This window comes from Petaurus breviceps, unplaced genomic scaffold (genome assembly GCF_028583685.1).
Source record: "Petaurus breviceps papuanus isolate PSGF00001 unplaced genomic scaffold, PetGlider_PUasm1.0 37, whole genome shotgun sequence".
NCBI classification, from domain to species: Eukaryota; Metazoa; Chordata; class Mammalia; order Diprotodontia; family Petauridae; genus Petaurus; species Petaurus breviceps.
In genome coordinates this window covers 50936297-50950627 of record NW_027186296.1, presented here as the reverse complement: position 1 = coordinate 50950627, position 14331 = coordinate 50936297, and the positions used below count along the sequence as shown (strand labels likewise).

Here is a 14331-nt window from a genome sequence, read left to right as displayed (position 1 = left end):
CCAATGCTCAGCTCTCCATAGCCAGGACTAACTCTCTCAATTCTAGAAGGCTCCTCCAGTTTCATGCCTGACTGGGCCGGCTTCCTGCTGGATGTGGCATCTCCCATTGGGTGAGTGCTGCTCCTAAAACATTCTGTGGCTTATTGAGGGTGATGGAGGTGAGGAGGAAGAGAAGAGAAAAAAAAAAACCTTTCCGAAATAGATCTATTTTCAACTTGCAAATCTTATACACCTAAGAACTGTCTCCTGCCTTGAATAAATTTGTATAAAGTGCACTTGGTTTTTAAAGGGCAGCTAACTACTCTCTAATTCATCATATTTAACCAAATTGGTTAAAGACTTCTTGATACTTCATAAAGAGATAACAATGTAAATACAGTTTCACACTTTATTTAAGACTTTAACACCTGTTGTTTCTCTTACTTGCTGCTTACATTGTGCAATTTTTTCAGCTGTGCTAGAAAGGAAATAAATTGTTCAGAGATGCCCTTATTTTCCCACCCAAATTCTCATAAGAAGTATAATAAAACTTTGATTTTCTAGTGCCCAAGAAATCCCTCAACTGCCATTCCACTTCTTTTTCATAAGACTAGAATGTAGACTATGCAGCTGGAGGACCTCCCCTTTGGTATTATCTTCTTACTCAGCATCATGTCATCTAATTCAATGTTTTTCACTCCTTCCAAATTGATTAGGGACCTTTTCTTACCTAATTGAAATGTTTTTGATTGGTTCAGGTGAAGGGCTAGCTATTAGTAGTGTTTTTGCTTGACAAAGACATCTGGGTTAGAGTATTTTTTTAGTAACTTCACTTGTGTTAGGCATGAATGTTTGGTTAAATTGCCACCCTTATACATAGATGAAATTTATCTTCTGGATTTTTCAGATATCCCCACTAAAGACTAGTTTGTGCTTCTGCTATTATATGCAAAAGGGGTCATTTTGAGCTGCCAAGTGTTCATTTCCTTTTGAGCTTGTGGTGATATTAGATATCTAAGAATGCCAAGATTCTATTCCCTGGATAATTCAAGTTTTACAAATTTTCTCAAAAATAAGCAACATCTTTGCTTAAGAGATAGAAGAACAGGATCCAACATTTGACAAAGCCTTGGGATAAGATAGGTCTGATCATGTAACTTCCCCACCCAAAACCCTTCAATTGTTTGTTAGTCTGGCATCCCAAGCCCTCTTACAACATGATTTCAATATAGCTTTCAAGCTTTGCAGTGTATCACTCCACTTCTGTAAAACTTTCATTGTTGAGAACCAGCCCTACTACTCTTTTTCCCAGTCCCATCGTTCATTTTCCTTTTCTAAGTGTTCCTCTACAATGTCCCATATGCCTGGATATTTTCCCCTCAGTTAACCATCCCTTTTCATCAACAGAATTCTGGTTCCATCTCCTCCTTGAAGTGGTCGCCAATCCCCTTGGATATAAGTATATCTCCTTTGTTGAATTTTTAGGACCACTATATTTTGGCTTCCCCAGTGGCATGAATATAACTTATATTATAGTTATTTGAGTATTTATCTTAGTTCTTGCCTTTAAAGAGCTAATATGCCGATAGAGGAGATATATATTATTGAGCTTTGTATGCCTTACATCTAGCACAATGCCTCTAGTACTAATAGCCACTTAATAAATATTTAGTAAATTCATGAAGAATGCAAGGATGGACAATAGGGATTATAAGTTAGATATTGCTAATCTTTTAAAAGTCACATATTAAGGTTCTAACTCTAGTTTTTCTGGGATAGATCTATGTGTATATGCCCAAGCCCTTATGTAGAGGACTAGGCTTTGACATTTGAAAGCAGTAAAGTGTTTTGAAAGGGGTCGTGTGATCATATATGTAGAGATGAAAAGAACCTTGGAAGCCATGTAGTCCATTTTATATATGAGCAATCAGTCCAGGATATGGGAATAAACTTGCCCAAGGTACTCAGGGCATAAGTGTCAGAGTTAGAATATAAACCCAGATTCTCTGAATCCAGAGCTCTTGGCACTATCCTCATTCTCCTTCATGAGAAGGGGAAGGGGCTGGCAACAAGCCTCAGAGAGCAGACTCATAAGTTACTAACACCTATGTTACAACCTTTTAACCCATTTATAAAGGAAGTATGATATAGTGCTGAGAAATCTAGACCAGAAGCCAATTAATCTGAATTCTAGTCTCTGCTCTTCCACTTAATTAGCTATATAACCTTGGAAAATGACTTCATTCTTCTGGGCCTTAGTTTTCTAATCTGAAAACGGGGTGGGGGGAGTGGGGGGGTGTCAATTTTATTATCTCTAAAGTCCCTATAGCTCAAAGATTATATTATTCTTAACCACTGTTTCTCAAGAACTTTTGACATGTCCTGTTTTCTACTTCAAGTCATGATGCAGTTATTAAGATGTGTTCCCTTTTCTTCCCTCTTCTTCTTACACAACATATGCCTTTTTCTACATTATCCTCCTTCACCCTTATCTCACATAATGAGGTCATCCTCTTCCTTGTTAAGTCAAACTCCTCTCCATGCACAAGTGACCCCATTCCATTTGGTCTTCTCCAGCAGTTTGCTTCTTCTATTAATCCCACTCTCTTGCTAATTTTCAGTCTCTTCCTGTCTACTAATTGCTTCTCTACTGCTTACAAACATGTCTTTGTCTCCCCTGTCCTCCAAAAAAATCCTCATTTGACCCATCCATCCCTATATCTCTTCTCCCTTTTGTGACTAAACTCCTTAAGAAGGTTGTCTACAAGATGTGCCTTTACTTCATTTCTTCTCATTGTCTTCTTAACTCTCTGCATTCTGGCTTCTAGCCTCATCATTCAATAGAAACTGCTCTCTCTAAAGTTATCAATGACTTCTTTCTTTTTTTTTTAAAGCAATTGGGGTTAAGTAACTTGCTCAAGGTTACACAGCCAGTTATTTCTGGGTGTGGTGCTAAGTATCTGAGCCCGGATTTGATCCCCAGATCATTCCGACACTGGAGCTGGTGCTCATACTCGCTGAGCCACCTGGCTGCCCCTATCAATGACTTCTTAATTGCCAGATCTAATAGCCTTTATTTTTTCTCCCAATCCTCATCCTTCTTGACATCTCTGCAGTCTTTGACAGTATCACTCTTCTCTCCTTGATACTCTCTTCTCTCTAGGTATTTGGGACACTCTCCTGGTTTTCCTCCTACCAATCTGACCACTTCTCCTCAGACTTCTTTGCGGAATCTTCATCCAGGTCATGCACACCTATCATGGGTGTCCCACAGGGCTCTGTCCTGGGACTTCTTTTCTTCTCCCTTTATGTTATTTTACTTGGTGATTTCATCAGAACTCATGGAGTCAGCTATCATATCTATGCAGATGATTCTCAGTTCTGCTTATCCAACACTAACCCCTTGGCTGATCTTCAGTCTTATATCTCCAACTGCCTATTAGCCATTTTTGTTGAGTTATTTCAACTCTTCAGGACTCCATATGGGGTTTTGTTGGCAAAGATACTGGAATGGCTTGCCATTTTCTTCTCTATTTTATGATGAGGAACTGAGGCAAACAGGGTTGGTTGACTTGCCCAGGGTCACACAGCTAGTAAGTGTCTGAGGTCATATTTGAATTCAGAAAGATGAGTCTTTCTTTAGGCCTGGCACTCTATCCACTGTACTACCTACCTGGTTTATTGGTCATAAAATGTAATGAAAATGACTATACAGAGTGTTCCAAAAGTCTTACTGCTATTAAGTTATTAAAGTCACTAAAACTTTTGGGATACCCTGTACTGCTTGAATTTGTTTACAAATTTAGTGCTATATCAAACTACCAAGAGATATTTTACAGAGCTAGACAAATAAAAATCTCTTGGGAAAACACCATTTTCTTAGAATATCAATGAAAATAATGAAAAAGGGAGGAATAAAGGAGGAATAGTTTTCCAAATTCCAAATTATAATATCATCAAAACCATTTGGCATGGGTAAAAGATGGGCCAGTAGATTAATATAACAGATAAGACAAGGAAGAATCATAAATATTTGGACTCAATGATTCATTGTTAAATAAGCTCCTAAATGTAAATTACCTAGGAAAGAGCTCCTTATCTGACAAAATTTCTGGGAAAACCAGAAAGCAGCCTGATAGAAATTAGGATTAGGTCCTCATACCCCTAACATCATGATAAATTCAAAGTGGATATATGACCTTAATATTAAAGATTGTACCATGAAAAAAAAAACAGGAGAGAAGCACATTGCATAACCTTCACAACTATAGGGAGGGGTTGAATTCCTAACCAAACAGAGAATATAGGTGATCACAAAACATAAAAGAGATAATTTCATTTACACAAAACTGAAAAGCTTTTGGATACACAAATCCTAGTGTATCCAGAATAAAAAAGGGAAGTAGTTAACTGGGGAAATACATTTATATCAAATCACTGGGGTCTGATATCTAAGATACATGGACAAATAATAGAAATACATAAAACAAAAAGTCAGTCCCCAATAGATTAGTGGTTAAAGAATTTGAACAAACAGTTCTCAAAAAAAAAATGCTATTAACAAATATTTATTAAAGAATGCCCCTAATCCCCAAGAATAAGAGAAACACAGATCACTATAATTCTGAAAATTGGTAAAGATGCCAGAAGAAAGAAATAGTCAATTCTAGAAGGATTTTGGAAACACAAGCATACCAATGAATTGTTGGTAGAGCTGTGAATTGGGTCTAATAAATTTGAAAGAGAGATTGGAATTACACTAAGAGAATAACTAAAATACCCATATTATTTGACCCAGGGATTCTGTTGCTAAGCACATACCCCAAAGGGAACAATGACTACAAGAAAGGTCCCATATTCACCAAAATATGTATAGCAAAGATATTTGTGGTAGCAAAGAAAAAGCGGATACCAATCATTTGGAGAATGGCTAAACAAATTGTGGTTCATGGATGGAATGGAATGTTACTATGCTGTAAGAAAATATGAATATGATAACTACAGAGGAGGCTGGAAGGACTGCCCTTTTCTCTTGTTCCTATTTAATTTGGGCCAAGATCACTGTCTATCTGCAGTTCTTGACCAAGACAAATCTACTGACAAACTCAGTGGATTACCCATTCAACCACAAAGGATATTCTAGACAAGAGACATTCTTGATACATTTGGTTTTTGAGTGATCATAGATCTCATTGAGGAGAGCCATAATATTCCAGATCCTGAGGTGATCAAGACACCAGCAACAACCAGATATATGACTCACGTTGCCATTAATATGGGATCTCTTTTCCACTTGGATTCTGTTTTGGATAGTCTTCATAAAAGTTTTGCAAAGACCTCCTGTTAGTATAGACATTGGTTTTGTCTTTGTTACTAATCATGAAACTGAACAAGTTTTACCTGCAGTTACATTTGGCAAAGAAACTTTTAGAATCTTGACTCTGAGGTCAAGGCTGCATTTTGCTTTACCAAGTCATCCCTTTGTGGTAATATGCAAAATATTGTATTTTTGACACCTTTTGGTCAATTGGTCACTGTGTAAATAGGGTATGCTATGAGAGATCTTTTGCAAAATCTGCTTATTCCCTTTCCATGAGAAAACTCTCCTTATGTGCCATTTTTACTTCCTCATATAGACTTAGGTGGTGCAGTACAATTTTTGTAGTTCATTGTATTGATGAAAAGTTGAAATATTGACAAAGCTGTTCCATTTTTTTCTATGCTGTCATTCTGGTTTTGTCAATGAATTCTCTTTGATAATCTAGCTTCCTTGAGTTTCACAGCAAACTGGATGCAGACTGCTGTCCTTTTCCCCTGTTCATCATTGATTTGTCGGGTGAAGAGTGATACTGGTGATAATGTTTATAACCTAACATGTTCCTCCTTTGTAATGTTTTGCAAATGAGTTTATATTATAAAATAACATTATCTTAGCTGCACTGTCTCTGTGCTTGGCAAGGAGACTGTATTTTTTTTTTTTTTATGTTTTGTTTTACCTGAAATAGTTTCTGGGCTCTTTTGCTCTCTTGGGTCTGGAGATTACTCTACATTTGTTAACCTTCTATGGGAAATAGTAATAATCAGAGTCAATATGTTAACCTTTATGCATTTTCCATTTTGGGGGTGGGGGGCATGAATGACTTATCTGAATAATCAGATTGTAACATACTGACTTCACACAATATCTTCTCATTTTTATTCTTTTTTTTTTCAGTTTCACAATTGATTTTACCCATCTAATTTGATATTGATTTAATCTGAGTCAATTGTGCACAAATAGTTAAAACTAATATTTTAAAAATTACTTCTAGGTTTATATATCAATTGTTTCCACTTTCTTAGGATACAGTCAGTTTCGTTTTTGTGATGTTCTTTGGTGCTCACTATGTTCAGTGCCTTCCAATTTTTATTGATAAGTTATCTTATTTATGATATAAAAACATTAGATTTTTGAGAGATTTGCATCATCTTGTGTTTCTAAAACCTGAATCAAATTCCAACATATTTTTCACCATTCTCTCTTATGCCCCTGCATTTACAATGAAGTCACTAACTATTCCATATGTGTTGACAGAGAGGATGCCACAGTTTTCTTCCTATTTTCTCTATCTCACCATCCTCTGCAAGAGATACTAGTTGATGAACTACAATTAACTTCACATCAATTAGTCAGTCAACAAATATGTATTGAGCATGTAATATGTATCAGGCATTATACTAAGCTTTGGTGATACCCTCCCCTAGCAAAAAGGGCAAAAAAACCCAATAGTCCCTGTCTGCCCTCAGGGAACTCACCCTCTAATGGGAGAGATAACTGTAATGGAAATGCAAATTTAAAGATCTTCCCTACCCCTAGGCCCTTTGATAGGCTTAAGAGATTCTGAGAACTTTCCTTGATTTGAAAATATACTCTGCCCCCTAATAGGTTGAATGTGGTCACATAGAGCTTGTGGCAGGAGGCTTGGTTTTCAGGAATGCCCACACCTTGATGCTGTGTGATTGGGCAGTGGGTCAAGAAGGTGGTTACATTCTCTGACCCAGGAGAAGGCTGTATAATCCCTGATTTGAGGCTTTGCTTTGGAGCTCACTTTGAGAAGTGTTGTGTGATTTGACGAGATGAGATTCTGGGCAGCTGTTGAGAGCCCCCCAGCTTTGAAAACCCAGATGTTGATGCTTCCCTCTCTGGTAACTGTGATTTGGTATGGATGTAATGGTTGGACAGTTTGGAAGCCTGTCTGCTTGATCTGTTTCTCTGTTTTCTAACTTCTGTCTGTATACTCTAAAGTTTGGGGTGCTGACCTTTTCCCCCTGAACTAGGTAAATGATATATGTTTGATTGATTAAAGTAAGCTTGTTAACCCATTTTGAGTTGCTTTCCTTTAGAAAAGCAGATCTAAGAACCTGTGTTGGCAGCCACCCTGGGGATGCTGGAACATGCTGCTACAACAACATGCAAAAATTGTGTGTATATAAACATACAATGCATATATGTAAGTTTATATGTAGATACACATATATGTATGTGTGTATAGAAATATGTATACATGTAATCCAGTAATAGGGAAGATAGGAAGAAGGAATAGTTTGAGGGGAAGGATACTTAGATCTATTTTGATTGTATTTTTGCTCAAATGTATTAAGAATTCTGCAAAACTAGGTGATAAAGTATGCTGTGAAATAGTTGATGTTGCCTTTGGTATATTAATATAATGAGTTATTACTATGCTACTGGAAACAATCAGGTGCATGACAAAATCAGCTTATCCAATGCCTTATAGAATTCTCTGAAGAGCTCCTGCAAGCCATTCTTTCATTCACCTAGCACTACATTACCATATTTCACTGCATAATCATTGCAGTTTTTTTTTCAGCCCCCAAATTGGTTTATAACCTTCCATCACATAAACATGACATGATATAATTCTGTTCCTCACACTGCTTAAAAGGTAAATGGAGCAGCAATGTATTCACCACTTGCATATGGATATGCATTTATTTGTCAGGCATTGTGAGCTGTGAGCCTAGAATTCTCAGCCCATGCACATTGTTAGCATATTTCCAAAAGCTTACTTGCATGGTTTGTTTAGTACTAACAGCACTGTCACTCAATGCAACGAAGAGTTATAGGCCAATGGGAATGGGCAGGCAGGCAAAGCTGCCATGAGTAAGTCATGTGATATGGGAAGATTTGCAAGCTAGTTAAATGGTACAGTTTGTCTGCCAGTGATACAGTAACATGTGAAACATTTCTTTATGATTATGGATAAATGTAAAAACTATTCTTTGGGCTTCAATCTGAAAGTGATTGTGTTTGCTGAACAGCATGAAAACAGAGCTTTGGAAAGACAGTTTTCAGTGAGTGAAAAGTTGGTGTAAGACTGGCAGAAACTAAAAGACAAGTCATGCCAGCACAGTTTTTTAACACTTCACATAATGGTTGCACCCGATTTTTGTGGAAAAAAAATGGCATAAAATCTGCAATGACTATGCAGTGAAATGTCTTCGGGCTTATTTGTACCACACGTCAATATTTATATATTTCAGTTCCTTCAGTAGCATTCGACCTTGTTAGTTATTGGTCTTGGATTGTAGAGAATGTAACAGCTAAATTAATGCTTATTATTGGACAAAAAAAACCCTATCATATACCCCCTCCCCATTTTGCCACTCTATGATTGTCAATGTAGACATGAGAGGGGCTACTTTGGACTGAGGGCCATGTTGCATCTTTCTTTAATGGTTTGTCATAATCAAAGAATTAATCTCCCATTTATACTGGTGGTCAGCCTTTCCCTACCTTACTAGGTTTATTCTTAAGAGTGACAGAACATGTTTCAAAGTTTATAGAATTACAGAATTATAGCTTATCCTCTCTGATGTAGCTTTCAAGAACCTAGGGTCACTTCCATGCCATGATGAAACATCATAGTGAGACTTTTGCAAAGGATTTATATTCACAGGGAATAAGAATTACTATGCCCAAATAATTAATATTAATAAGACAGACAAATAGCATTACTATCATTATTATAATAGATCCAGTATAAAATGTAATTATCAAACTCATTTAATTTGGTAAACTCTGTCCCTACTCTCTTTTCTTGGGCCTATGTTTCAGCAAAGTCAACCTCTGATGATCCATGCTACAGATGATCTATTTCATATATTTCCCATAAATTCTAGGATTCTCTAGGATCCAAGATACTCCTGAATCATTTTTCTGCTTTATCAACCAATGTTTTCCCATTAAATGCAAACTACATTTGATATTCAGCCAAAATATGAAACATACCATAAAATATAATCAAATAAATGTCAAAGTAAATGGAAATTTTTTTAGATTTTTTCATTCTATGACTTTCTCCTTCTTACCACAGACTGACAAATAATCATTGAACTTTTTTCCAGTTAGAAGTTGACTACCTGGAAGTAGAGATGAAAAACTTTGAATCTGGAAGACGTATAAATCAATTGGATGGGTTAGTTGAAAGTACATTATGCAGGGTGGCTAGGTAGCATAGTGAAGAGAGCACCGGCCCTGGAGTCAGGAGGACCCGAGTTTAAGTCTGGCTTCAGACACTTAACACTTTACTAGCTGTGTGACCTTGGGCAAGTCACTTAACCCCAATTGCCCAGCCTTCCCCGCTCCAAAAAGGAAAAAAAAATTACATTACACATAGAAGGTATTTTACTGAAGTGAAGTGAAAATGACTATGGGATAAAAGATTTAATATTAGAAGTATATGCACTTATTTTATCTATATAGTGAATATTCATGTACTCATCAAATGTGCTATCATGTCCCGTCCCCCCCTTTTTTTATGCCTGTTTGTCTCAATATCATTGTGGATTACTGACTTCTAGAGGGTTTTTAACTTCTTTAACAATATAACCAACATGATACTATGAGCAGAAAGGTAATTGTGGTTGTGATATAAAAGATAATGGAAACCTATTTTTTTGCTTGCATTTCTATAATTTTTAACATGTAAAACCAGAAAATGTTGTGGGATTCTATAAAAAATGAAGGGAAACAATAAAGTTCCTTTTTTTCTTTTTCAGGGTTATCTGGTCTTTCCATTCCTGTTTAGGTGGTTATATAGCATACAATCTTAATGGAAACATGACAAGACTGGAGATTATTGTAACCAGATGCTGTAATATAGTAGTTATTTCTGAAAATCTAAAGAAATTCAAGCCTAACAAAAAGCATCTTTATATGGTGATAAAGAATGGTTTCTTTAAGATGTTCATGGTCAGAGAATATGTTAAGTATGTGGTTCAAATATCTGGGTGGGCAAAGCAAGTGGAAATATAAGTTCTAAGGAGACACTAAGAAATGTGCTTCTTAAAATATTTTCAGTCCAAAGTGTGTTCAGTGTGAACTTGTGGTCTAACATGGACAGAGTGCGGGAATGTGGTTTGTTGGATTGTAATGAATTTGTGGGTTTTCCTGGGCAGTAAGTACATTTGAAATTCTATGCCCCAAGTTTAATGCAACTCTGTGCTCCAGCAGCATTTATTTACATAGTTCATACTACATTAACTTATACTTGTTTATATTTTTTATAAGCATTTTTCAGCCTGATTCTCCAATTTCAGTCCTATAGAGTTTAAAAACATTCCCTCAGAATGCCATTATGGCTGAGAGGGAGAAGGTGATGAATTTTTGAACTTGGTCTAATCATCAGAGGTCTTTCCTACATGGGTTCATATCACCTTGTTTAAACAATTTCATCATATTGTTCTCATGTGTTTGCCTTATTCCCTTAGAGTCTAGACTGTAAGTTTCTGAAGGGTAGGGACGATGTGCTCTAAAGGTTTGTGCTAGTATAATAAAAATCCATGTAATCCATTTTTTGATAATACAGTAAAGTTATTGGGTAGTGATTCATATTACCTAAGGATCCTTTTTCACTTTGCAAAAACAGTTCACTGAAATAGTGTGTTCTCTAGCATAGTGAATGTGGGATCTCATTCAGACATGAGATTTCATCAGTTGAGGAAACATCATCACTGTAGCTTGGAAATTAGTCTATAACATATAGTGTTAAAGAGCTGACTATATCAGTGAGTACTTAAATGACTTGCCCAGGGTCACTCATGCAGTATTTGTCAGAGGTGATGAAAGGCTCATTTCTTTCTGATACCAAGTCCAACCTACTTTCTAGTATGTGCTACACTATCTCTCAAACATGATTATATTTTCTCCTCCATAAATGAGTTATTTGTAACATTTAAGGAAAAATACTTATGGGCTATTCATGCTTCTTTGCACTTTCAGTATTACTGCTCTCTTCATTCAACATTGCCTAATTAATATTGAACTCATAGTGCAATTTTTACTGACTTTATCCTCATTTATCCTCATTTCCATAACAGGACTTCATGCCACTAGAGAAAGGATTAAGAGAGATCTCTTACAGCTAGGGCTTATACAAAATTCACAGGTTCACAGACATATAGTCAACTTAGGAATATTTTTCACTAGAACCAGAGTGAAGGAGTATGACTATCCTTCCTGCCCTCCATTTTCAAGAGGTCCTTTATAGTTTCCTTTTCAAGGATTCTGTGGTAAGAAAGGGGAGGTAGATTTGTAGAGAATCAGATTTTTTATCTAGACCAACTACCGCATTTTACAGATGAAGAACTGAGAGGCCCAGAGACATGAAATGTCCAAGATCAGGAAGCGAGTAACAGAGTTAGATTTATCCCAGGTTCTTTGACTCCATCCAACACTATTTCTAGGGTACCACAATGCCTTACTAAAGAAGGACCACAGAGCACCCCTTATCAGATGATAATACCTCTTTGTCTCCACAGACCCCCACATATACCATGTTTTAATTGCCATTGCACTTCTTCTCTTTGTACTCTCTTCTCCTCTCCTCTCATCCAAATGCTATATAACCTCCAAGGTTCAGCTCTAGCCTCATCCCCATGAAACCTTCCCCAAAAACTCTGCTTTCAACTGTCTGATCCAATGTAAGTCACATCACTTTGCTGGGCTTCCTCATTTGCAAAAATGTGGGTCTTGGCCTATACTAGCAATTCTTAATCTGCAGCATACATAAACTTGTTCTTTGAAAAATATTTTAATATCTGCACTTCAATATAACTGTTTCCCTTGTAATAGTATGTATTTTATTTTATGCATTTAAAAGCATTATTCTGAGGAGGGATCCAGGACATAAAGAAGGTTAAGAATCCTTGCCTGGCCTAGGTGATCTCTAAACTCCTTCCATGCTCTAATAGTCCAGGATTTCCTATAATCTACGATTTATTCTAGTTTACAGAGATCTCTTACCTCACTGAATTCTCAATATGCTTATAGTTAGGACTACCCATTCAGTACTCAGTTGTTCTCTGCTTGCTTTATTTTACATACACCTTTAAGACTGAAACCATATTTTATACTTCTTGATTTCTCCCAGTACCTTGCATAGTTCTAGACACACAATAGAAGCTCAATAAATATGGTTTTGCTTTTACTTTTTAGTGGGTGGCTGCTGTGATTGAAGAAAGCACAGCAAGGCTCATATATCCTGCCTATAAACCTTTTTTTTCATAGCACTGAACATTACAATGGAATTTCAGTATGAATTTTCAATCAACCATTTGAATCAATGCCACAGATTTCTCATTTTTTTTTGAGAGAGAGAAATTGATATACTGGGGTAAGACTACTATCACTTTGTGAAACCTCAAATCTAGGTATGCATATATGAGGTGTCTTAGAGGGCTCAAAAGCTGCTACATTCTAAGTTCAACACATTGAAAACAATAGACATTTTAACATGATACATTAAAGAATGAAATTAAAAAGCATTCATTTAACCATAGAGTAGAATATGATACAAAGTCATAATAATATTACACAAAGCATCAGAGTCAGACTATTAAGAAAGTCTGTTGAAATAACAGGGTGGGGGAAGGGCTTAATTGATTCACAGATGTAAAATAGTGAAACTTGGCCCATGATTTGAGTACTCCATTTCAATCCAATTCAATTTAGAACAAGTGGGAAATGACTGGGGATTTAGAACACAAGTCTCAATGGCCTCTGAATAATAGCACAATATAACTTTCTGTCTCAAAGATGAAATCCATATACTGCATTACACAATTAAGATTTATAGTCACATTAAGATTAAATTTCAGTCATTACAAATGTCAACCACAGATACTGTATTTATATACATTTCAAAAGGCTCAAGTATCCATCCATCCATCCATGTTGTTACTTTGAGCCTCTAAGGGGGGGAAGGGGAAAATGTCATATATGTCCTAGGGCACTTCTCTTTGCACTAAGGCTGCACAATTTGTATTGAGATCACTAGTAAGGATGTAGATAACTCCCCTTAATATGGTTTAACCTGGTGATTCCTCCTGCTATGCATTCAAGTAAAAAGAAATCAGATTAGTAGATAATATACACTTAACATAAAATTCTGACTTGACAACCACAAATTCAACTTAACCCAATGCTAATGGGAAAATTGTTCTAGGCAACAAAGGAAATAAGAAGGGAGCTATTCTAATCTTACTGCATTTTCTTTCTATCAAATCTATGAAGTTATGCTTATTATTCTTTCAAATTACAAGCAGAACCATTAAGAAATTTTAGGTGTTGGGAAGAAAGTTTTTTAAAAGGCTCCTCTTTACCTTGACTGGCATGGATGTAAGTTGCACCTTCGGACTTGGGGTTCTGGACGACTCACATGCTGACAGTGACTGTCATTCACCAGAGTCATGGTCTTATTAATAATTTTAGTGCAAGACACGATGGTTTTGCGTTCCCCTAAAAAAGTCAACATAAATCATAAAGTTAAATGAATTTATTAGGTCAGGGCAATGTGTGAAATCCATTAATACTTAGAGAAGAATGTTCAAATTTAATTCATATTTTTTCCACTTAGGAATTTTCAACATTTCATTTTTAGTTTTTAATTAAACTCAACTTAATTATTTATTTTTTAAAATGTCCTAAAGTACATAAGATGTAGCTATAAAGTAATAAAGCCAAAATTTACATGGTATTGTTAATTTGTAAAAATGACTTGAATAATTGCTACTGGCAATCAAGATATCTGTGTTCCTTTCTTGGTTGTTACACTAACTTGGCACTTGTCCTCCTTGCTGTTAAATAATTTCTATGGAGTAGAGAGCACTTCCTTATATAACAATGTACTGCAAGTTTTCCAATTATTTTTGTATCACGGTCAAACAAACTGGAGAATTATTCAGCCAATCATAACTGAACCACAAAAAATGGTCAAAGGGACAGCAACATAGATATATCCTTATCCAACAATACCACCATATATAAAAGCTGATGATGAAAGTCCAAAA

General features: G+C 36.1%; 1 protein-coding gene across 2 annotated transcripts in view; it reads right to left on the bottom strand.

The window, feature by feature from the left end:
* The window catches only part of ADAMTS17 (ADAM metallopeptidase with thrombospondin type 1 motif 17), a 523726-nt gene that overhangs the window by 114983 nt on the left and 394412 nt on the right, over positions 1 to 14331 (bottom strand). For both annotated transcript variants that reach the window (XM_069098470.1, XM_069098471.1), the window contains one exon: positions 13645 to 13780. In XM_069098470.1, the coding sequence (XP_068954571.1) occupies positions 13645 to 13780 (136 nt within the window). The remainder of the gene's footprint in view (positions 1 to 13644; positions 13781 to 14331) is intronic.